Source organism: Bos mutus, chromosome 26, assembly GCF_027580195.1.
Source record: "Bos mutus isolate GX-2022 chromosome 26, NWIPB_WYAK_1.1, whole genome shotgun sequence".
Lineage (NCBI taxonomy): Eukaryota > Metazoa > Chordata > Mammalia > Artiodactyla > Bovidae > Bos > Bos mutus.
In genome coordinates this window covers 36272324-36296233 of record NC_091642.1, presented here as the reverse complement: position 1 = coordinate 36296233, position 23910 = coordinate 36272324, and the positions used below count along the sequence as shown (strand labels likewise).

The 23910-nt window shown below is 40.7% G+C and overlaps 1 protein-coding gene across 1 annotated transcript in view; it reads left to right on the top strand.

Moving 5' to 3' along the window:
- The first annotated feature begins 2359 nt into the window (after positions 1-2359).
- The window catches only part of LGI1 (leucine rich glioma inactivated 1), a 41045-nt gene continuing 19494 nt past the window's right edge, over positions 2360-23910 (top strand). Inside the window, exons 1-4 of the mRNA XM_005890640.3 lie at positions 2360-2742; positions 3146-3217; positions 23006-23077; positions 23181-23252. Of these exons, the coding sequence (XP_005890702.1) occupies positions 2528-2742; positions 3146-3217; positions 23006-23077; positions 23181-23252 (431 nt within the window). The 5' untranslated portion in view covers positions 2360-2527. The remainder of the gene's footprint in view (positions 2743-3145; positions 3218-23005; positions 23078-23180; positions 23253-23910) is intronic.

The following is a 23910-nucleotide window of genomic DNA, read 5'->3' as shown; positions in this document are numbered from 1 at the left end:
TTACCATCTGAACCATGCCTACAGGGATCAGTTTAACTAAATACCTGCCAGAGGTTCACCCCACAGTGTGGTGGCCCTGCCACTCATTGTCCTTGTGACCCCTCAGGACCTCAGTTTCCCTATGCAGGGATTGGAGCTGAGAACCCTGAGGTCCTAGAAAGTTCTCAGGGTCTTTACTTTATCACTACCAAATGCATCACTTACAAGTCAGAGAACTTAAGGTGTAGGTGATTGTTTGACTAAAAACCATCTTCTATAACCATTTTTGCCACATAATTATTCCACGGAGCAAGTTACCACTGTGCACTTGAAGCAGGATTCAGTTTACAAAAATCTGACTTGCAGCCAATTTTTCAGTGACACTTTTACTGTTTCAAGTGGGGCTTGCCCCCTGGGTCACCGTTTCTAAAATCACTGTGATAAACTCCCCCTCTCCATGGAGCCTGGACAGGGAAGCAAGAGTAAGATGCATTTCAAAATCATTACTTCTTGTGGACTGGGTTCTTTCTTTTCTTGTTTTGTGGAAAGGAAAAAACCAAAAAACCATATTTACATGTGCTCCTTCACCACCACCACTCCCCCACCTCCCCCCCACCCCCACCTCCAAACTGGTTTAATGAAAGCAACCTACAGGTCCTTTAGAAACACAAACCAGATTCTATCCCGTCTGCCTAGAACTCTGCAGAGGTACCCTCGGTCCTCTGGGTGGCAGCCAGGCCTTCGCAGATGCTGTCTGCTCACCTGGGATGCTCCCGCCAACCCTTTCTATCATGCCCCTTACCTTGCAAGTCAGCTCCATCATTGCCTCGAATTGACCCTGACCTCCTTCATGATAACCGTGAGGAGCCGTTTGGAATTTCTTGGGATGAGCATGTCTCGACCATGGGGAGCCTCCGTGCTCTGGCTGTTCATGAGGGCACGCTGGTTGTACGTGGTGGTCTGCACCGTGCTATCCAGGCACTGGATTCCCTCCTGAATCTCTCCCTTCGTGGAGCCTGCAGTCTTCTGGGTAAACAGACAGCAATCAAATAGGGGAATGACCATGACTGCCACCACCCTCCCTTCACAGAGCTTACCGAGAAGTAAATGAGGGGTTTGTGCTCTCTACGATGAGAAGGAAAGGGTGGACTGTCAGTGACTTAAGCTCTGTGTAGGGTGAGTTTAGGTCATGACTGCACCTTGGCTTACATAGTCCATGTACTCCTTTCAGTCTGAAAAGCTGAGAGAAAAAGGATGGTGGACCGACATCCCTGGCCAGCTATGCCAGCTTAAGGGATGGTTGCCCACCACGTGGAAAGAGGCCCAAGCATCTATTCCTTACCCTAAGTGCCTCCCCAGGCACATAGATAATACCTCTCTGCCCCAAAGCCTGGGCTCTTGTTTAAATGAATTTCCTTCTCCAAGAGTGCATCCTCTTTCCCATCACGTGGGACAGTGGCATCCTATAATTTGGATTTAATGTTTGTAATATATATGGAACATCTGTACTGTCGCACCCATTGTACAGATCCAGAGACACCATCAGCTAGTTCACAGCAGAATCAGACCCTCAAAAGCCTGGTCTGTGGCTCGTAGGCTGGCATTTTTCCCACCCCTGTCTCAGCCTCCCAGACTCAGCCAGACCTTTTCCAGAGCCCTGGAAGCCCAAGTCGGCTGCCTCCTGCTGGCAGGGACTTCCTTCCAGGCTTCTGGTTCTAGTGCTGAAGAAGGGGGAGTGTGAGATGAGGAGGGGGTGTTAAGACACAGAGGCAGTCAGTGCTTCCGTCTCCCTCCTTCACACGGGAGAAGGGAACGGCTCACACATGGGGGAGGGTGGATATGAAAATCAATAATTTATGACAGTGAAGTGTCAGAAAAGTATTTACTCACATTCATTCCCTGAAAGTCACATTCTCCATGTGTTGTTTGTCTTTCAGCGACGGCATCACTCAGGTGGACTCAGCAAGAAATACCAAGGTTTTTAGCCAAAGGTTGCAGAGGGAGAGTTTCATTTCACTTCATTTTTCCAGCCAGGGCTGGCTCCGAAGCTGGTTTTTCTTTACTAGGTTGTTTGCCACACGGAAAAGCAAATTCCCAGAGGTTTCCGAGATTGCTGAGATCCCAGGCAAGATGACTGCTCCCACCCACCCGCCCACCCACCCACTAATAAGACATAATGCCGTCCTATTTTTGGTAACAATTAAAGGGCCTCCCGGTGCAAGCAGAAAGCTGTTTATTCTGTTACATCACTTCGCTTTGCCTTCGAAGGCTGGTCTGTGCTCTGTGTTTTCGTGGTGATGCAAGTCTGCTCTCTCCTCCAGCCGTTGGGTCCCTCCCATCTCGCAGCACCTCACAGGTCTCTTCCCCAGCAGTGCCTCGCTGGAGCCAGGAGCGGCTCACGAATCAGCTGCAGGTCCCTGTTTTGAAAAGCAGAGAGACAGAGGCAAAGGAAAAGGGTGGACTCTTATGTGACCTGATCTTAGAGCAAGACAATCACCATCTGAATTCCAGAAGCCCTGTTCATGTTTGGGGATATTTTTTCGACTGCATGGAATCAGAGAGAAGCCAAAGGATGGGAAATGCCTGCATCCCCCTGAAAAGAATTGCTTATTGCCTATGTCTCTTATCTGCGCTTCTGCTGACTGAGGGGAAGAAACCAGCAAAGCCAAAATGCCCTGCCGTGTGTACTTGTACCAAAGATAATGCCTTATGTGAGAATGCCAGATCCATTCCACGCACCGTTCCTCCTGACGTTATCTCATTGTAAGGCCCGTAAGCATTTTGATATCTAATTTACGATTTAAAAATTCCAGCCGATGTATTTGGGTCTTTGTATGTATTGGTAAAAGGGCATGGGGAGAGTGATTCCTCTTGCACGCCTGGCTGTTTGACAGAGCTAACAGTCTGCTGCATTTAGAAATTTTGATTCTTAATAGCTGCTACAGAACATGCTTAGATATCTTCCACTCCCCGAACATTATTATGAGAAACCTGCAGCAGATTCATGCCTCCTACTTCAGCTGGCAAGGCACAGTATCATACTTCATGAAATAGTGTCAAATAATGACTGTTTTGCTAAACCGGATTAACATAAGGTTTGTTCTGTGTTTTGTGTGTGTGTGTCTTTGTGTGTGTCTGTTTGTTGTTTTGTTTTGTTTTCTTTCAGATCCTTTGTGAGATCTGGTTTTACTGAAATCTCCGAAGGGAGTTTTTTATTCACACCATCGCTGCAGCTCTTGTGAGAAATATTTATATCATGACTATTTTTAATATAGCATATATTTAGATAAGCCCTCTAGTAAAATTATCTCAATATTAATTTTGTCAAATGTGATTATATTTCTGGAGAGGAAAAGAATGATCAGTAAAGTGAGAGGTAGATGGGCTTGTTTGTGACCTGACACCAGTGTGCAGGTTGACGCTTGCAATGGTAAATTTGCTAACCTGTAATGCCGGCTACTCTCATGGCTATTTGTGAAGTTGTTGGAATGTTGTAACAGTGATCCTCACTTCAGTCTCCCCTTTTACTTTCATTTTTGACTTGGGAACTTTGGTTATTTTACCCTGGAGTTTCCGAATTAGTCAATACAGAACCCAGCATAACATATGCGCTCAAGATGTTGTCCTGGGAGACCTGGGGCGGCTGCTACTCTGTATGATTTACCATGTGGGGAAGAAAAATCTCAGTTCTTTCTAGGTAATTCCTTAAAATATTCATTCTTGAGTGACTGCTTTCTAATCTCACCTGATTTATAACTCATCTCCTTATAAGGAGGGAAAGAAAATATTAATATAGGATAGTGCAAAGGATTAGTCTTTGCTATGTGCTTTGAGATAGCCATGAGGGAACCACATATTCAATCTATGTCTGAAAATAGTCAAAAAATAATATTTGACTAAGAAATTAGATCTTTCCACAGGCATAATGTAACACGGATAACTTGTTCTCATTTGTAATGTTTGGCAGCTGGAGTGCTAGTTCTCAGAGCAGGACCGCACAGGGGGCAAGAGGTCCCCTGGTGCTCAGGTGTCAGGCCACAGAGTGGCTTGTCATTACCGGTTCCAGGGGGGGAAATCAGCCAATTGTCCATCAACTGAGTTGTGGTTATCTTAACTGCATGATCCAGGACTCAAGTTTTTTTGCTTGTTTGTTTTGTTTTAGGGTTTTTGTTTTCTTACCTTACTTGGCCATTTTGGCTATTTGAAGTTTTACATACGGAGAGGCAAATTGCATGGATTTGAAATGAGAGAGATCTGTATGTAAATCTCACTCCACCACTCCCTAGAAGCTAGACATGTAATTGTGTGCAAATGACTAAATCTCTCTGAGCCTCAGTCTTCTCATCTGTAAAATGGAGGTGATGACACTTTGAAAGGTTGTCATCAGAAATAAATGAGATTTAAGTAGATAAAATGCTTGGCATAGGATATGACAAGTGGTTACACATTTTATAAATGGTAGGGTTTTAACTTTTTACATGAAGCTAAAAAAGCTAGAAAAATCACTTAATCTATTGTTTTGTCTATATGAAATCCCCAAACTGATTTGACTATTCCATTTTGCAAACCTGATCAAGTGTTTTGACATTATGTAATAATGTTGACTAATATCCTTCTTCTAGCTAATGTCTTTGAATGATTAACAATTGAGTAGAATATTCCTAAGTGATTATCTGTTTGACTGACAGCTAATAGTTGATTAGGGCAATGAACAAATTAGTTTGTTTAGAACATCAAACAAATTAAAAAAAGAGGCAAAGTCATCAGTGCTGGGACCCTTTCATAGGATAAGAACTGGTTGTATGTGAGAAAGTGATCGATTGTGACTATGTTATTATTTGTCAAATACGCAAATGGCTCATTTTAAAAGCATCCTTTTGATGGACTGAGGCACTTCTCTCTTCCCAGGATAATTAAATAGATCAGTTCAAGAAGTGTCATTTGACACACACTACTAACAACATCGGACGGTTGTTAGTTGTGACACAGAACAAACACCTGGATTGATCGACCTCATCAGTTAGCATCTTTCCACTTTGTTTCCGCTGGGTGGACCCAGCCTCAGCAAGCACAGATGCTGGACAATGTTATAGAAATAGTTACCGGCTGCTGCAGGGTAATGTGATTACACGTATTTAGAATCACAGAGGGAAGCCAAGGAACTGGTTTTTAAATAGCCCGCACCGAGTGTGTGTGCCATGCCCCTGCGTTCCATGCTCCGAGTTCCTATGGAACATTCCAACCCTTATTTCTAAAAGCAGTTCAGGTTTCAGAAATAACAAAAGGGCGAGTAATTTTTGCCCTGGATGTCCTTACTTAACTCACATTGGCTAAACTCAATACAGCAGGGGTCAAAGTTTGTCTCTAATCTCCAGGATTCTGTTTCCTAAAGATTTTGCTCCCCATTCTTCCTGTCCAATGTTCTCTGTTTCCTCCTGTCCTTGGGAAAGGGTCTAATAAGTGCATTTTCACTGAGGAGGAAATAAATGAAAAGGCTCCAAGTATGAATAATGCCATAATCATAACAGTGGAGGGAATGCATACTTCGCAGACACAAAGAGTTCTTCTGTGGGACGGGGCCATCCAGTGCCCTGAAAACTCCCCACTGGAACATGGAGACCCAGGGGTCTGATTTCCTTTGCACGACCTTTGCCATCAGACCAGCCATTGCTTGGGGTTTGCAATGGATTTGCTGCTGGATCCCACCAGCCATTGCTTGGGGTTTGCAATGGATTCTAATAGCATTTGTGACCGCAGATTACCAAACAGACCTGTCACAGTTTGTGAAGAGATAAGCTTCTGAATCAATTCTGCTCCATTGATGTCCAAAGGCAGTTGGTTTCTTGCTCAGTTGTGGAAAAAGAAAAGACCCATTCCCATCACCCACCCTAAAAGTCTGATAATTTCATTATGGCCCCAAATGCTTTTTCAGACCTTCTGCAGAAGTCATGATGAAAAGTACTTTGTGAGATGTCAGCCTGGGGTACTGAGGGAAACAGACGCAATGCCTCCTTAAGTTACATGTTCTGGGGGAGAAGATCCTGGTAGGCTGTGGCTGGCAATGTGTGTCAGAGAACAAGAAAAACAAAAGCCCACACTCTGTAGAGAAGAGAGAAAGAACAAAATTATCCAATGAAATTTCGTCAGATTAATTATATGAGCCTTTTTTTTTAAAAAAACACCTATGGTTTTAAACAACAGCAAAAAAAAAAAAAAAAAAATCTTTCCCCAGCAAATGTAATTCCATTCATGTTTTCCATAGGCCTGCTGTGAAACTTAACCAATGGGAATGATTATTCATTCTAGTTTGCTTTCAGTGAGAGGGAGTGGTACTTGTAGTGAATGGAATTTACAGAAATGTGTTTTCACACTGGACAGCCCTGTTCTTCTCAACCACAGACTAAAATCCCCAATGATATGGGCTCATTACAGAAGTAAAATTCAAATTTAAAGTATAAAATGTGAACACATTGCCATTTGTTCATAAAATTTTTAATAAACTAAAGCTATCTAATAGAACTCTTCAGAGAGTTCTATTTGCAGGGAGTAACAGGGTTCAGTTAGTATCATGCACACACACAAAATCTTTATATAAGAAATCAGGGTAGCTGGAAAATATTCTATGTATTCCAATGAAGTCTGATCTTGTTTGAAGCAATAGAAATGATCCCTCTGTGGGGGGGAGGATATAATCATTTCTTTTATTAATCAACACATAAATATATAGTTCATAAGAAATCAAAACCCAAAAAACCTAGAAGTAAACAGCATGAACAAGACAAATAATAAGTCCATCCTTACTTTAATTTTATCAGTTAGTTCTTAAAAATATTATTTGTCCAGGGAAAAACATCCATAGCCTATATCACCTTCACAGTGATTGGCCTCTTTATCTATTTCTCTTTACATGACAAGTGTTAAGAAACATTTCATGACCTTCAATGATTACTCAAGCCAAACCTATCAGCTAAGAGGGCTTCTAGAGGAATCACTGCTTGTGGATGAGTATGGTTTGGTTTGTGCCCAGGTGATGGCCTACAATGGACCAAGAAGTAAAAATTTCAATCATCTGGGCTGTTTTGTCTACAATCTGACCAGTGACCCATATCTCTGATTTTTAACTTCTTACTGAATCGTTGTGACTGTGCACGCAGCCCTGTATAACAAATGTTTTCTCTGAAAGCGTATTTCATCCTCTCAATTATTCAACCAGGAAAGTTAGGAGTTAGCTCTTCAGGTCCACTTTCAACAGGAAAAGCCCCCCATCAAACTGCATAAGAATCTGCCATCTCCTCTTGACCCCAGGACCATGATCCTAACTGAGGCTGCAGTCGCTGTTCCACAGGCTGCTGGGGGAGGTTTTACACTGGCCCCCCCGGCGTCTGGACCCCCTTCCTCCCCACCTCCATTAGCATTACCTTCCTGAAGTGCAGATCTCACCCTGATACCCTCATGCTTGGAAGCCTTTAAAGGCTCCCTAGAAACAGAGAAACATCTGAACATCTGAGTTAGTATTAATAGAGTTTGGCTATTTGTCTAGGGTCATCTCTCATAGTAGCAATAGCACACACACACACACTCACCACAAGCTCCATCCATGCCAGCCTGAAGTACCTCATTCCCTGACCTCTATTTTCTCAAGTTCTACAGACTTTTCTGATGCTTCTAATTCTTCCCATCATTTTTAGAGCTATTTGTATCTGCCCTTGTCTCTAACAGAGGGTTCTCAATAGCCATGGTCCTAGAAAGGATGTTATAAGCTTAGATTAAGATTTTGCTTATTATATATTTGTTGAATTCAATTCGTATTTTCATAGATTTTATACTAGAGACTTCTGTCTTCCTATCAGTAGTTTCAGTTATGTTCACACTTCCTTTTGTTTGATATATGCGATCAGATTTCACACGAGCCAATAGTGTGGAGGTCTGGAATGTGGGCTGAACCAAAAGAAAGTGTGAAGAGGTATTTGCTCATGACCTTATGATGTCAAACTTCTTCAACAGATGTTTCCAGTGTACCAGAACTTAAAAGACAAAGCATCCAGAATCTTTCTTTAGACCCACTGCCTGGATCCCTTTTGTCTCCCTCTGATTTCCTCTAGGTCTTTGACAAGCACAGACTCTTATTTGCCACCCTGGTTGTCTCTCAGGTTGGACTAGCCTCTCTCCTGTGAAAGGTCAAACTCCCCTTTTATCTGGACATCCAAAGAAAGATGCTGATTAAGCATTATTAAGATGGAAACCAAATTTGTGAACACAAAGATAGTTTCCTTTTTATTTACAGTGGCTTAGCTAAAACAAGTGTTTATTCATTGTATAGCTGCAAGCAGTAACAAAATGAAAGCAGAAGCCTCCCATTTCAGCAAAAGCTTTTTGGGATTCTCCTGTACAACAGGCACAGCACTGGGCTTTGTGGGAGACACACAGATGGGTGCCAGCTCTCCCTCCCTGCTTTGACATGGCAGCTCCAAGTTGGAGGTGAGCCCTAAAGAGGTAAACTCTATTTTGCCTGTATTTAAAGGTATGATAAAGTAGTCTTGATAAGCTCTCTCATTTTGTTCAAAATGGTACTCAGTTGATTGGTGATGATGGTGACTCTTGCCCACTGTTGAGCTTATGGCTGAGAGAGGCTACGTTACCGGCCTCTATTAATACAAAGTGGGCAATAATCATAGTACCTGTTATACAGGATGATAGCCAGGATTAAATGAAATAATACATGTAAAGCACTTGAACAGTTCCTATAATTCAATAAACATTAGCTTTTATTATTTGTTCTGAAAATCACTTTAATTTGAATGACCATAACATCAGATTAGCATCTGATTGTATAGGCTGGGTTTGCCTACAATGCTAGCTTTAAAATTTCATTGTTCTACACATAGGTCTGCATCAGAACTTGCTAAGAAATCTTTCTTCAAATACTTCTCACAAGAAAGGTGAACTATTTACCCTTCTGAGGATGGGAGGGGAAAGAGGAAGCAGAATCCTCTCACTCGTGAAAAAAACAACTGGCACCATATTTTGTAAACACGTCAGGTTTTATTAAAAATAATTAACACTGGCCAGTCTTAAGATGAGTAGTTCTGTGATAAGATGGAGAGAAACCTGAAGTAGAGATCAGGAGACATGAGACATGGTTTTGAAATACAGTTCAGACAGTAAAGGACTGTGTGACCAAGTATCCCTGGGTTTCAGATATTATATGTGTGAAATACCAGAGACAGATTAAAACATGGTTCTCAAACTCAAATGCCCGATGGGGGTTGGGATGATAAGGTAAATGAAAGAAACAGTTGAGTATAGACAACAGGGAGTGGTAGTGACGGGGGTTAAACCAGAGAAGACACGTCTTACCTAAAAATGAATCTTCAGTTCCAACTGATTATTGCTGATGAGAATGTGCTACATGAAGATGGGTCATATTTTTTTAATTTTCAGAAGAAGGCAGAAATCTGGAGGTAGATTTTTAAACAGAATAAAGACCAAACAAAACACACATAACTGGCATTTTTGAGACCTTCATGTTCAATTAACTTACGTTTCTTTCTGCTTAAAAATGCTATTGTATTCTGTTCTACTAACAGGGTACTTTAATATAATACAGAAAATGACCTTGTTAAGGAAATGGAAAAAATGTATTGTATCAGTTCTAACAAACCAGTAAATTAGATTGTTTAATGAAAGAGCTTCACATTATGAAATTGGCTATTATAAAACTATTAGTAGAATAATAATGTAGTTCCCAATTTCCCAAGCAGGTCCATTGGGACTTTATCAGGACCCCCCATGGTGGCTGATGATAAAACAGTTTCAATATCCCTCCCACTGGGCAAGGACTGGAAAGGAATTGTTGAGGCCATTTAAATGGCAAGATGACAGGTGTTCACCTGTGTAAAATGTGATTAAAAAGCAATGAGCCTTTATGGGGGACTTCCCTGGCAGTCCCGTGGTTAAGACTTCACCTTCCAGTGCAGGGGGTGCAGGTTCTATCCCTGGTGAGGGAGCTAAGATCCCACATGCATCTTACGGGATAAAACCAAAACATAAAACAGAAGCAAATTGTAACAATTCAGTAAAGACGTTAAAAATGGTCCACATAAAAGAAAATCTTAAAAAAAAAACAAAAACCCGAGCCTTTAAAAAATAAACAGACTAGAATTTATATATACAAGTAACTCTTGACTTTCAGAGAATTCCTTACAGGAGATCAGAGATTCCTCCTGATTTGCTTCTATAGCTAAACATTGCTAGATCTTTGAGAATTGTCTTCATTGCCAGTTTGCAAGTCATACAATAAAATCAGACAAAGTTTTGTTAGGGGACATTTGTCACTTGTATTGCTTGGTGCTAAGCACTTTATCTGCCTCATTTTTTATTCATTGTCACAGTAACCCTGTGAGGAAGTGTGATTATGTCCATTTTGCAGATTAAGCACTGAGTCCTAGAAGAGTCAGGTAACCTCTGTGATGTCACACCTCTCGTAAGAGGTAAAGTCGGAGCTTAAACCCACATCCTCACTTTTACCTACATCTGTCTACTTCCTCTTGAACATGAATAACTGGGCTTAACTTTGCACAGTTTTGTTCCCCAAATCAAACCCCCTCTCAGAGGGTCAACTTTTGCCATTAATGAGGATATTCTGAGGACTGTGTCCTGATCCCTGGAGACAATCACTGAAAAAGAGTTTCAAAAGCCCTTTGAAAGGGTGGCAGCGTTGCTGGCAAGAACATGGAGTATCCCTAGGATTCAGCTCTTATTGGTATGTGTAGGCTCTAGTCTCCCAGCTTTAAAAAAGAGAGGGACAGAGACACAGAAAAGGGCAAATGACAAAGAACTTATATACTTTAAAGTTATACCTTAGACCAATGTTTTCTCATCTTGTGTCCTGTGGAACATGTGTCCTGAAAAAAAAAGTTCTGTGCTCAAATAAATTTGGGAAACTGCCCTTTCTATTCATGCTTGGCTACTCACAATGCACCTTGGCTTAGAAAACCTCTGGAATTTCTTTTTGTTGTTTTCCTTTTCTTAACCTCCAATAGGATACTGGGAATCTACACTTTTGGTGTTCATTTTATTTATTAGCTTAATTATGAATACCCTACCTTGCTCTCAAGAGGCTTGCTAGCAGAACTTAGGCAGGTAGAAAGAATCTCATCTTAAAGGATACATTAAACCATCTGTCTCCATATAAGGAGTGACTCAGACAGCTTTGCTAGTGTGGATTCATTGAGTGTGATTTTCTTTGAATGTGCCTCACTGCCAAGCTCTCCACCTGATCAGGCAGCGTGTGTGGCACACACGGCTTCTTTGGGGACCTCCCAGTGGATGTTTCATCCTTCAGAGTAAGTGCAATTATCACTTGCAGCCGGTTCAATAGAAAAAAGCCCCGTAAGCTTGAATTTATGCTCTCACTATTTTTGTTTTAAGAGGGCTACCTCAAGCTATTTCAGACGGCTAATCCAGCATTTTCCTGGGTATATTCATTGTAGTTAAACTCAATGATAAAAGGATCCCATTATCAATAAGATAGGGAAACTGTGTATTCAAATCCCTTTTGAAGAGTCTCAGTTTACTTATGGATAGGAAGATTCATGTAATTAGGGACCTCAGTTAACTTCACTTACCCAATTTACATGAATTTGTTTTTTTCCTCTCTTGTTGTTCATGTAAAACCTCCCAATCGCATGAAGGCCTTGTGTTCCCCACACTCTGGGAACTACCAGGCAAGGCTAATCTAGATTTGTAGCAGATCTGGGATCTGCTGGGACTAAAAAGAGGAAGCAAAGCCTTGCCCCTGACCATTATGACTGAGCACAGAATCCCAGCTCTGCCAACTACAAGCTTCAAAGTACTTTACCACTCGCACCTCGGGTTTCTTTGTATCTTAGATGGAGACTATAAAGCGTATATTATAGTGTTCACTGGAGGATTTAAATGAGTTGGGACGACCCAGAGGGATGGTATGGGGAGGGAGGAGGGAGGAGGGTTCAGGATGGGGAACACATGTATACCTGTGGCGGATTCATTTTGATATTTGGCAAAACTAATACAATTATGTAAAGTTTAAAAATAAAATAAAATAAATAAAAAAATGAGTTCCTAGTAGCAATCTGATAAAGATGAGGTTTGGCATACAATAGGCTTTAAATGGCACCCCACTCCAGTACTCTTGCCTGGAAAATCCCATGGATGGAGGAGCCTGGTAGGCTGCAGTCCACGGGGTCGCTAAGAGTCGGACACGACTGAGCGACTTCACTTTCACTTTTCACTTTCATGCATTGGGGAAGGAAATGGCAACCCACTCCAGTGTTCTTGCTTAGAGAATCCCAGGGACGGGGGAGGCTGGTGGGCTGCCGTCTATGGGGTCGCACAGAGTCGGACACGACTGAAGTGACTTAGCAGCAGCAGGCTTTAAATAAAATTGAAGTCCCTTCTTCTTTGTTTTTTAGGAGCAGGGAAATAACAGACCACATATATAAACTGCATCGGGAGGGTGGGCTGTGACTAGTTTTGCCAACTCTTAGAAAGGAAAAATTTGATTATTCTGGAATGAAAGATAATGAACTATAAAACCAAAGGGGTGGATCTATGCTCAGATCAAATCCATGCTCAAATGTGCAGGCTAAGAATACTCCCCCAGGGAATCCTTGCAAATCTAAAATCTACATTTTAAACCTGGCCCTGCTGCAGTCAAAAGTTGTGACCTTGAGTAAGTCACTCACTTTGTGGCCCTTGCTTTCCTCACCTGTAAACTGAGGAATTGAATCGCATATCTCTCTAGGCTGCACCCCACCGCCTCAGATTTACATGGAGCAAAATTAAGGCTATTTTCCATCAATCCAGATAGAAGAGGTCTACCTAAGGGTCCTCTGAGTTACACTGAAAATGTTTTCCAAGGATGAGAGTCAAAAAGAACATAACGTGCTCATATGTGATGCTTCCCATTTTAATGCTTTCCTATTTAAGAGCCTATTTAATATGTTCAAATGTAAAATTATTCACGTGGCACTTAGAATGTGTGCATTCAACTGAAGTGAATCATCAGCCTGTTATTAATTATCGTTCAACCAGCCCTGTTCTTTTGAATAAAGGAGAATGTTAGTAATAACTAGAAGGTATGAATCATTTAAGCATAGGCAGTTCTAAAAAGTTGGCCAGCCCTTCCAGCTGTGCCCTCAAATCTCTAACAACTGTAACGTGTGCATCTTGCTCTCTCATTTACATGTATGTGCACATATAAACATCAGGCACACACATGTATGCAAAATGTGCTTGCACACACTGCCCATGGCGCCCAATTCCCTAGATGAGGCTCATAACAGTTCTCTTAGGCAGATGGCAGTCTCACTGGGCCTCAGTTTCCCTCTCTGCGCAACTAATGTTCTTCACTAGATCTAACAGCTCTTCCAGCTCTGATATTTTATGTCTGGGCTGTTTGCTGAGATACTCTTTGGCAGAAGCATTGACGAGATGCTCTTATATATTATCTCACATAATTCTCAGAATCTTCCAGGAAGTCTTTTTGTTATTACCATTCCTCTTTTAATGGATGAAGAAATAGATTTACCTGCTTGATATACATGTACATAATAAAAGTGGCAGCTACAAGCTTAGAAACCAGATTCTCTATTTTGTATCTAATCAATGCCGTCTCTAAGCGATAGCCTGAGGCTGGCTGCTCACTCTTCTTCATCCAGAGTAGCCCTTACAGAGCGGAGATTGTATGGGAAAGCCCCCTAAAGCATCTCCCCTCCACAGCTGAAAGAATCTGCCTTGAGCTGTGAGACAAGATGCAGACCACTTGTGGCCATCGTCAGTTCTGATGGAGTTAAGAGGTCACAGGTGACTAAAGGGAGTCTGAAGAAGTGTCATTAGAGCCAGGGAGCCAGTCTGGCTTGAGACAAGGGGAGATTTTCCCAGCAAGTTTACTCCTCCCATTCAACCCTCTGCAGACCTACCTACCCAAGACTCCCACTCCTCATGCAAAGCCCATGCCTATTCCTCCATGAATGAAGCCTGCAGCTCTACAAGCCCAGACTCACATATCTTTCTGGTTATTTGACAGCACAGAGAGCAGAAGCGATGTGCTCAAGGCCACATGGAGGATTTATGGCCAAGTGGGAAATAAGGCTCAGGCTTTGTGATTCCCTCTTCAGGGTGCTCCTTCCTGGTCCCTAGAAAAGGTGTGAAACCAGGGCAGGAAACTGCTTTAGCAGCCCTTTAGTCTTGGCATTGACACATGTCCCTGCCCAATCATTTCACTCTTGTAGACCCCCAGCTGGACATTGGGCAGCCTCAGCCTTGACCTCCTAATGTAGTTAGATCCTCATTCTGTGATCCTCTGCTTCTTCCTTTTCTCCTCTACTGCTGACCTCAGCACACCAACCTCCATGCTAACCCTATCACACACTTCTCTGTTCCTTTTGAATTAAGTGCTTTTGTTCCTAGCTTTTCAACCAAGAACGTCCTAATAACCTGATGGCCTTGGTGTTCATTTATTGGTTATAGAGAGATGTGACCCACTCCTACAGACAGGTGAATGCAAGTAGTCAGAAGAGAAACTGGAGCTCAGGGTTGGCAGGCATTTTACAGATCTCATCCTCCTTAGTCCCAGGGCAATGTTAATTTTAACTCATGAAAACATTTAAAAAATATCATCAATAGGGAATTTTAAGAATATTATTCTAAATACTTGTTGAAATCAAATATGCAATTTTAAGAGACGTACTGGATGCTTTAAATAGAGGCAAAGTCATATTTCTAAATACTTTCATTTTAAATCAGAAAGAATAAAAATATATGAATTGAGCATGAAATAATACATCTTCTAAGGAACTCAAGAGAAAATAAATAATTAGCATATAAAATAATAAATTAGGAAACAGTAGGAATAGTAAGTAAATTCAAGATTTCTTCTTTGGAAAAACCCTATAAAATAGCAGATTTTTGAAGGAAGTAATATGTACACTCTGTCTATCAGATCTAGTCCCTTAAATCTATTTTTCACTTCTACTGTGTGGATCACAATATACTGTGGAAAATTCTGAAAGAGATGGGAATACCAGACCACCTGACCTGCCTCTTGAGAAATCTGTACGCAGCTTCCCTGGTCCCTAGAAGCAAAAGTTAGAACTGTACATGGAACAACAGACTGGTTCCAAATAGGGAAAAGGAGTATGTCAAGGCTGTATATTGTCACTCTGCTTATTTAACTTACATGCAGAGTACATCATGAGAAACACTGGGCTGGATGAAGCACGAGCTGAAATCAAGATTGCAGGGAGACATACCAATAACCTCAGATATGCAGATGACACCACCCTTGTGGCAGAAAGTGAAGAAGAACTAAAAAGCCTCTTGATGAAAGTGAAAGTGGAGAGTGAAAAAGTTGGCTTAAAGCTTAACATTCAGAAAACTAAGATCATGGCATCCGGTCCCATCACTTCATGGTAAATAGATGGGGAAACAGTGGAAACAGTGGCTGACTTTATTTGTGGGGGCTCCAAAATCACTGCAGATGGTGACTGCAGCCATGAAATTAAAAGATGCTTACTCCTTGGAAGGAAAGTTATGACCAACCTAGATAGCATATTCAAAAGCAGAGACATTACTTTGCCAACAAAGGTCCGTCTAGTCAAGGCTATGGTTTTTCCAGTAGTCATGTATGGATGTAAGAGTTGAACTGTGAAGAAAGCCGAGCCCCAACGAATTGATGCTTTTGAACTGTGGTGTTGGAGAAGACTCTTGAGAGTCCCTTGGACTGCAAGGAGATCCAACTAGTCCATCCTAAGGGAGATCAGTCCTGTGTATTCATTGTAAGGACCGATACTAAAGCTGAAACTCCAATATTTGAAGCTGACTCATTTGAAGACACCCTGATGCTGGGAAAGATTGACGGCAGGAGGAGAAGGGGACAACAGAGGATGAGATGGTTGGATGGCGTCACTGACTCAATGGAGCTGAATTTGAGTAAACTCCGGGAGTTGGTGATGGACAGGGAGGACTGGCATACTGTGGTCCATGGGGTCGCGAAGAGTCAGACACGACTGAGCGACTGAACTGACTGAACTGAATATGTACACACAAGTGGGAAAGGCATTAATTATTCAATGACAGGCTTTGGCAAATTTGAGTAAATATCTAGGAAGGAATCAAGGCAGTGTGTCACCTCACATCATAGATAAAAGCAAGCTCCAAATAAATTAGAGTTAAAAAAGAAAAGTTATAGAGGGAGGGTTAAGTAATATTTCATTAATATCAAGGTAGGAAGAAACACTTTAAGAATTACAGCAAAGAAAGAATATGCAATAGACATTGATATATTTTGTTAGAAATGTAAAATATCTGTATGCTAAAAATCATGATTCAAAAGGCAAATCATAATCAGTAGGGAAACATTCAGCATTAGATAAGAAAGGAAAAGAATAGGTATATCCTTAATAAATAAAAGATGCTTAGAAAGCAGCAAAAATTGTCAAAGGATGATTTCGTAGAAAAAGAAACAACTAACTATTGGTAAGGATGTGATAATAGGCATTTCTACATTCAGAATTGAATACATAGTGTGATACAAGTTAGTAATAAATGGAGACATAAAAACCATGTATAATGCAACAATGCCAACTTAAAAAATCTATTGTAAGTCTACTCTAAGGAAAGAAGTAAGGATATGGAAAAATACTTGCATGTGAGAGTAGTCATGGTAGTGTTCATAACGGTGAAAATTGGAATCAACAACAAAAAAGTTAAATCCTGAAATATTTATAATACAAGACTTACTCATCTGTTAACATTTTACATTGCAACTTCTCATAAGAGTTGCAATGAGGACAACTTGTCATAAGAAATTGTTCTTGAAAAAATAAGTACATGCAAAGGAGGACACAGAACAATAAAAATTATTATTCTAAGTTTATAAATTTTATAAATATATAAATGCATATATCATATAGGTATTATGTATATTCATATCTTTGGGTAGTATGGTGACAGTCATTTTTATTGTCTTCTCTAAGTTTTTCTGAGTTTTCCAGAATTTTTACACTGAGCCTATAGTATCCTTAAGCAGAATACACCAAACTGCATTCATATTTTTTAAATTCTTTTTTTTTTTAACTTGGAGTATAACTGCTTGACAATGTTGTGATAGTTTAGATTTTTTAAAATTCTTGACTTAAAAAAATAGTTGTTAATCTTACCGTGACTTTTAGGATACTTCTTTTGAATAATTAATTCCTTTTAAAAAAGGAATTATAATTTAATGAGATTTCTTAAATCCTCATAAGCTGAGCAGTGTTATTATAGTTGCCTATCGTAATGGGAATGGTGTGTCATTATGTGGTCCGGCTCCTGCTGAGAGACCACCCAGGGTGTGGAAAGGACAGTGGACCAGGAGTCTTGGGTCTTATGATCTTGGTCAAAGCTTTTAGCAGCCCTCTGGGCCAGTTTGCTCCTGTCAAACAGCTGTTAACACCTACTCTACCACTTTCACAGACTTGTTTCAAAGCCCTAATAAGAAAATGCAGCAGCATTTTATGAAACACTTATTCATGTTATTGTGGAGGCCACAATGATGATTTAAAGAATGAGCTATTGCCTGCACGGAATTGATAGTTGATGTGTATGGTTTTAAATCTGTTTCTTGGCAAGGAAACATACCAGGTGTCGCTAGTGGTAAAGAATACACCTGCCGATGCAGGAGACACAAGATATGCAGGTTTAATCCCTGGGTCGGGAAGATCCCCTAGAGTAGAACATGGCAACCCACTCCAGTATTCTTGCCTGGAAAATTCCACAGACAGAGGAGCCTGGCAGGTTACAGTCCATGGAGTTGCAAAAGAGTCAGACACAACTGAGCAATCGATTAATCTATGAATGGTCTTAAATCTTTCTTGGTAAGAAAACATACATGCCCTTCGTTGCAGAGGAAAACAATCCTCCCCACCCTTCCTATACTCCCTTGTTTTCATACTGAATTTATGAGACTGATGGCTAAGGTACAGAAAGGTCAAGGTGCAGCCTTGTGTCCACCCCCACCAACATTCTAGGGAACATTCTTGACTCTTCCCCTTCCTAAGAAGAAAGGAAGTGTCAGAGACCTCAAATGTTCCCACAGGCCCAGGGGCAGAGGACACATTCTACATTGTCCCTGAACAAACCCACAGGATGGCTGTTTGGCAAATCTATGGGGTGAGGTCTCTGATTTGGAGCTCAGGGTAAGGAGTTTGTTCAGACAATACATTGATCCCCACCCACCCCTCCGTGTGCTGCAGTTGTGAGGACAGTCGTCAAATCTGAGTTACAGTATCATGGACTCTTGCTACCTGTAGTTAGGGGCATGGGACAATCTACAGCATCTCTGTGTATCAGAGCTCCCATTCCAGCCACACCTGCTACTAGAAGCAGAGGTCCCCTTGGTCGCCACAGGTAAAGGAAGGCTACTGTAACTGACCAGAAAGTTTACCATATGCAGCCCTGGCTGCATGTAAGAGACACCTAGGGAGTTTTTAAACATCCCACGTTCAGGCCACATCACAGGTATAGAATTTAACCAGATTAACCAGAATCCTTGAGGGTGAGAACATGGTAACAGTGTTTATAAAGCTCTCTAGGTGATTCCAAGTGAAGCTAAGATTGAGAAGCACAGGTCTAGGATCAAACATAGATCTGGGCATCTCCCTGATTCAGCCTCACACACACAGCCCTTTGTGAGGTCTCCTCCACATTCCGCTGTCTTCTGAGTGCACCCTGCACACAGAGCTGACTCAACCCTAAGGCATCTTTCCTCCTTCAGCTCCTCTGCTGGATGGTTCCATCTCTGTGATTCCAAATTCTCAAGAAGGGATTCATCTTTAGCCCAACTCACCTTTTTGAACCAGACTAGTTGGGCCATGGGATGCTGACTGACCTCAGAATCAGCTATTCTGGATGAGAAAAGGAGTCCTTCTTGTTCTAATAATTTAAGAAAAGTGATAGAAGTCATGAGGTATAAAACATGGCCACACAGGTCTGCCCCAGGTCTGTTGTACATCAAGATGAGGTGGGGTGACATAGTTTCCTTTAACAAGGACTATGGGATTCTTTACCATATCTGGCTCAATAACAAATTATGATATTGAAATCAAACTTTCTAAAGGAACCTATAAAAATTAAAGATGGGCATTTTACCCTCTTTATAGAACAGGATCTTTTTAAGTCTTAAGTATACACAGGATAATAAAATGGATAGCCTGTTCAACCGACTATGTTTAGAATGTATGTATAAATGTACAAATTTTTGCCCATGGAATCCTTGTCCACAGAAAATTACAATTGAATTTAGAATCTAAGGACTAACATATTCAATATTATCTTAGCCAGAGGAATTTGTTTTAGCTTTTATAAGAAAACTTTTTATTAAAATAAAATTTATATAAAGAAAAGTGTGCATATCCTAAGTGTACATCTTGAGAGTTTAAGACTTAATTTTTTAGAGCAGTTTTAGGTTCACAGCAAAATAGAAGAGAAGGCACAGAATTTCCCATAGACTCCTCACCCTGACACATGCATAGCCTCCCCATCCCCTACATCCTCCACCATGGTAGTATCTCTGTTACAACTGATGAATTTACTTGATCAGCCAGAGTCTAAACTAGGGTTCAGTCTTGGTGCTGTGCATCCTATGGGTTTGGGAAAATGTATAGAGACATGTACCCATCATTGTGGCATCATACAGAGTATATTCATTGCCCTAAAACTCCTCTATGCTCTGCCTATTTATCACCCCACCCCTTTCCTCATGACTTTTTATAAAGTGAACAACCCTTGTAACCAGCACCCAGGTCAAGAAACCAAGCATTATCACTACCCCAGACTTCCTCTGTGCCCTCTTCTCATCTCCAAGATGTAAACGTTCTCTTGACTTCTGCCAGCATAGGTTAGTTTTGCTAGGTTTTCTTCTTTATATAAGAGCAATTATATAGGATGTACTTTATAGCATTTTGGCTTCTTTCCCTGGATTTAGGTGTATGAGATTCACCCATATTTTCGCATATCATTGTACTTTTAGCCAGAAGTTTTGATCTCTAAAAACTAGTTCAGCAAACAGCTTTCAGCCAGGAACTGTGCTCAGGACTAAGGACACAAAAATCAACAAGGATAAGTCCCTGCTATAAGGAACATTAAATCTAGTAATGTAGTAATGACCAGAATTTAATGTAAAGTAAATTCCTCTTTAACAAATATTTATTCAGTGTCCACTATGGGAGAGGCACTATTATAGGTGGTGTTGCTGCTGCTACTGCTAAGTCGCTTCAGTCGTGTCTGACTCTGTGTGATCCCATAGAGGGCAGCCCACCAGGCTCCCCCGTCCCTGGGATTCTCCAGGCAAGAACACTGGAGTGGGCTGCCATTCCCTCCTCCAATGGATGAAAGTGAAAAGTGAAAGTGAAGTCGCTCAGTCATGTCCGACTCTTATCGATCCCATGGACTGCAGCCCACCAGGCTCCTCCGTCCATGGGATTCTCCAGGCAAGAGTACTGGAGTGGGGTACCATTGCCTTCTCTGATTATAGGTGCTAGGGATAAGCAATGAATGAGCAGATAAAAATGTTAGCAAAAACCCTACTTTATTTCTCTGACATGTGTGGGCTAATTCTGGCCACTTATATCCATATCATAATCTGTTTTGCACCTGATTCAACATAAGGAGAATGAATGTTAGAAGTCATTTCTTGCAGTGGCTTGAAGTGAGCAATTTTTAAGTCCCTGGGACAGTTTGCAAGCCAGTGAACACAGGAGGTATTTCTCTGTATCTATTTCTGCCTTATTTCATCCTCCCCCTTCTATCATTCTGCCTATACAGAATGAATAAAGAATTAAAAATAAATTTTATTAAATTTAATAAATTAAAAAGAATTTAATAAAATTTTAATAAATTAAAAAGAATAAAGAATTAAAAAATAAAAGAATAAAGAAAACTGAATGCTGAAGAATTGATGCTTTTGAGCTGTGGTGCTGGAGAAGACTCTTGAGAGTCCCTTGGACTGCAAGGAGATCCAACCAGTCAATCCTAAAGGAAATCAGTCCTAGGTGTTCATTGCAAGGACTGATGCTGAAGCTGAAACTCCAATACTTTGGCCACCTGATTCGAAGAACTGACTCATTGGAAAAGCCCCTGATGCCGGGAAAGATTAAAGGCAGGAGTAGAAGGGGATGACAGGATGAGACAGTTGGATGGCATCACCAACTCGATGGACATGAGTTTGAGCAAGCTCCGGAGTTGGTGATGGACAGGCAAGCCTGGCGTGCTGCAGTCCATGGGGTCGCAGAGTCAGACACAACTGAGCAACTTAACTGAAGTGATACAGAATGAAACGAAAATCTGGAACCTAAGGAAGACTTTGGATGGTAGCTTACCTTGCAGTAAGGCTGAGCAATCTTCTTGTTTCCCAAAACCATGATCTAAGAAGAGACAATTGCCAAAATTGTGACTGAAATCGTAAAAATTTGAGTTTTTTGAATAACTCTGGGCATCTAATATGTATGATTTATTCGATAATGTTGACTTCACAGTCTAGTAAATCATTTGAGAGTAAAGCTATAACGTTGGAAGGAGAAGGGATAGAAGAGAATCCAACATCATTCCAGGGATTATAGCTTAGGAAGAAATGCAAGACATCATCTGGTTTTATTTGGTTTACTTTCTCTCCCTCCCCATTTTTACAGAAAATTTCAAACATATATAAAAGTAGAAATGATAGTAAAAATAAGCTTCCAGCTTCAAAAATGACCTCTTTGTGTTCATTTTGTCTCTAACCCACTTATCCCTTCCTCTCATTATTTTTAAGCAATCCCAGATGTCAAATAAGTTATTTACACCTGTTCAGAAGGTGAGATCTCATAGTTTTAATCCCCTTGATTAACAGGCTCAGAGAGGATTAGTCATTAAATTGGTTAGTGCAGCTATTTTTAACCCCTACCCTTCAAAAGTAAAAGTTTACTAACAGAGAATACTGGACTTAATGCAATTAAACAGTATGTATGAGACATGAATTATCAAACTTCCCGTCTGTCCCATGATAATGGCCACATTTTGGACACTAGTTACAAGTGAAAAATGAGGTTTCCCCATATAAGAACCTTAACATGTAGCCTGAATGTCACTTGAACCCATTATAAGTTGTCATCAGTACACGTAAAACTTTATTCTCAGTTTGTGTCAACACTTTATCTGATGAATTCCATAAATTAATACTCATTCTAAAAAGATAACTTTGTATTATTTGGCTTGTAATCACCACTGTTAAGCCTCCGATTCAGAAAAAAAAAAAAATTCTTCGAGGAATTATGCAGGATGTGGGAAACTGCTGATTGATGTTTCTTTTCATCAGTTATTTTGAAACCAAATCCCTGTGGATACTGAAATTTCAAATAAATTTGTCCAAGTAAAAGTGTTCTTTTTCAACTGTTTAGTAATAAAATGGGTCTGAGACTCTTCCTAAGCCTCATTGTTTCCCATCTTCAGCCTGCTCTACTTTCAAAGAAGGTTAGTTGATTTTTATTGAACCAGTGTCAATGGCTTATCTACTATGAATACCATGCACAACCAGACATGGAGCTAGCTTTCTAGGTCTCTCAGGTTAGTGAGTATGATACCATTGTTTGGGCTGGTCAGAATGTTCCAGAAGTTTCAGAGCAAGAGGGAAAGATTCTGCTAGTGTCTTTGTCATGGAAACCTGCAACATGTTGATTTGGCTGCTTTGACTGTCATACTTGCCCGGTTGTGTCTCAAAATGTTACCCAGGGCATGTGACACTCATCCCTATGAAGAGTAGAGCACAAGGCACCCACTCATTGAGTGTTTGATGAGATAATTGATGGTTAAAAAAAGCTACAAAAATTACCTGAATAAATAACACTGTAAAAGGCAGGGATCCAGACATTTTTCTGTGCACAACTCCCACTCATTTCTCTGAGAGATAAAAGCACCAAAGATTGACAATCTGTCAGTTTAACCATTTTCACTGTGTACTTTTTCTGGGCAGGTTATTCACATCGAACTCCTTTGATGTGATCAGTGATGATGCTTTCATTGGTCTCCCACATCTAGAGTATTTGTAAGTAAAATAACCTTTTTTTTTTTTTTTTAATGTAATGATACAGGACAAGGGCTCTGAGGTTCTACAGCTGTCTGACCAAAAATATTATAACCTATTGCAGATTCATAGAAAACAACAATATCAAGTCCATTTCAAGACATACTTTCCGAGGACTAAAGTCTTTAATTCACCTGTAAGTATGAACGTTGCTATTACATTTTAAGCTTGCCAATGGACAATGCAGTTCGATAATCTGTGGTTAATGTTTATCATAGATAACCCACTTTATGGGTATCTATGAAAATTTAAGAAACCCAAATGATTTCTCTCCATGCACGCTTGCCTTTTCTCCCTGTCTTCAGCCAGTGTGTCCAGGAAACCCATTCCTTTTAATATTAGCCCAACCAACAATAATTAGGAAACTATCCTAATGCAAGGAAATTATGTGAATGAAATAATGTTTTTATTCACTGCATCATTACTCAACTTCATGAATTGACTATATAGTTTTTGCTGTTTCTCTGTTTCTGTATAAGCCCTGATTTCATATACATTTAAACATATACTAGAACCACAGGCCACATCTACACAGCACCTGAACAACTTTTTTATGAGTAAAATATTTAATTATTCAGTGGGTGATTAAAGCTCCATCAGTTGTTCTGAACAGGAAATAATTTTACCTTCCAGGGAACAGAGACGTGTTTGGTTGTCACAGCTAGGGGATGTAACTGGGATTTAGTGAGTGGAGAACAGCAGCGCTGCCGAACACCCTGCAGTGCATAGGAGAGCCTCTCATCAGCCTGGAATGGCACAGTGCTATGCCTGAGAAAGCAAATACGAACTGAATA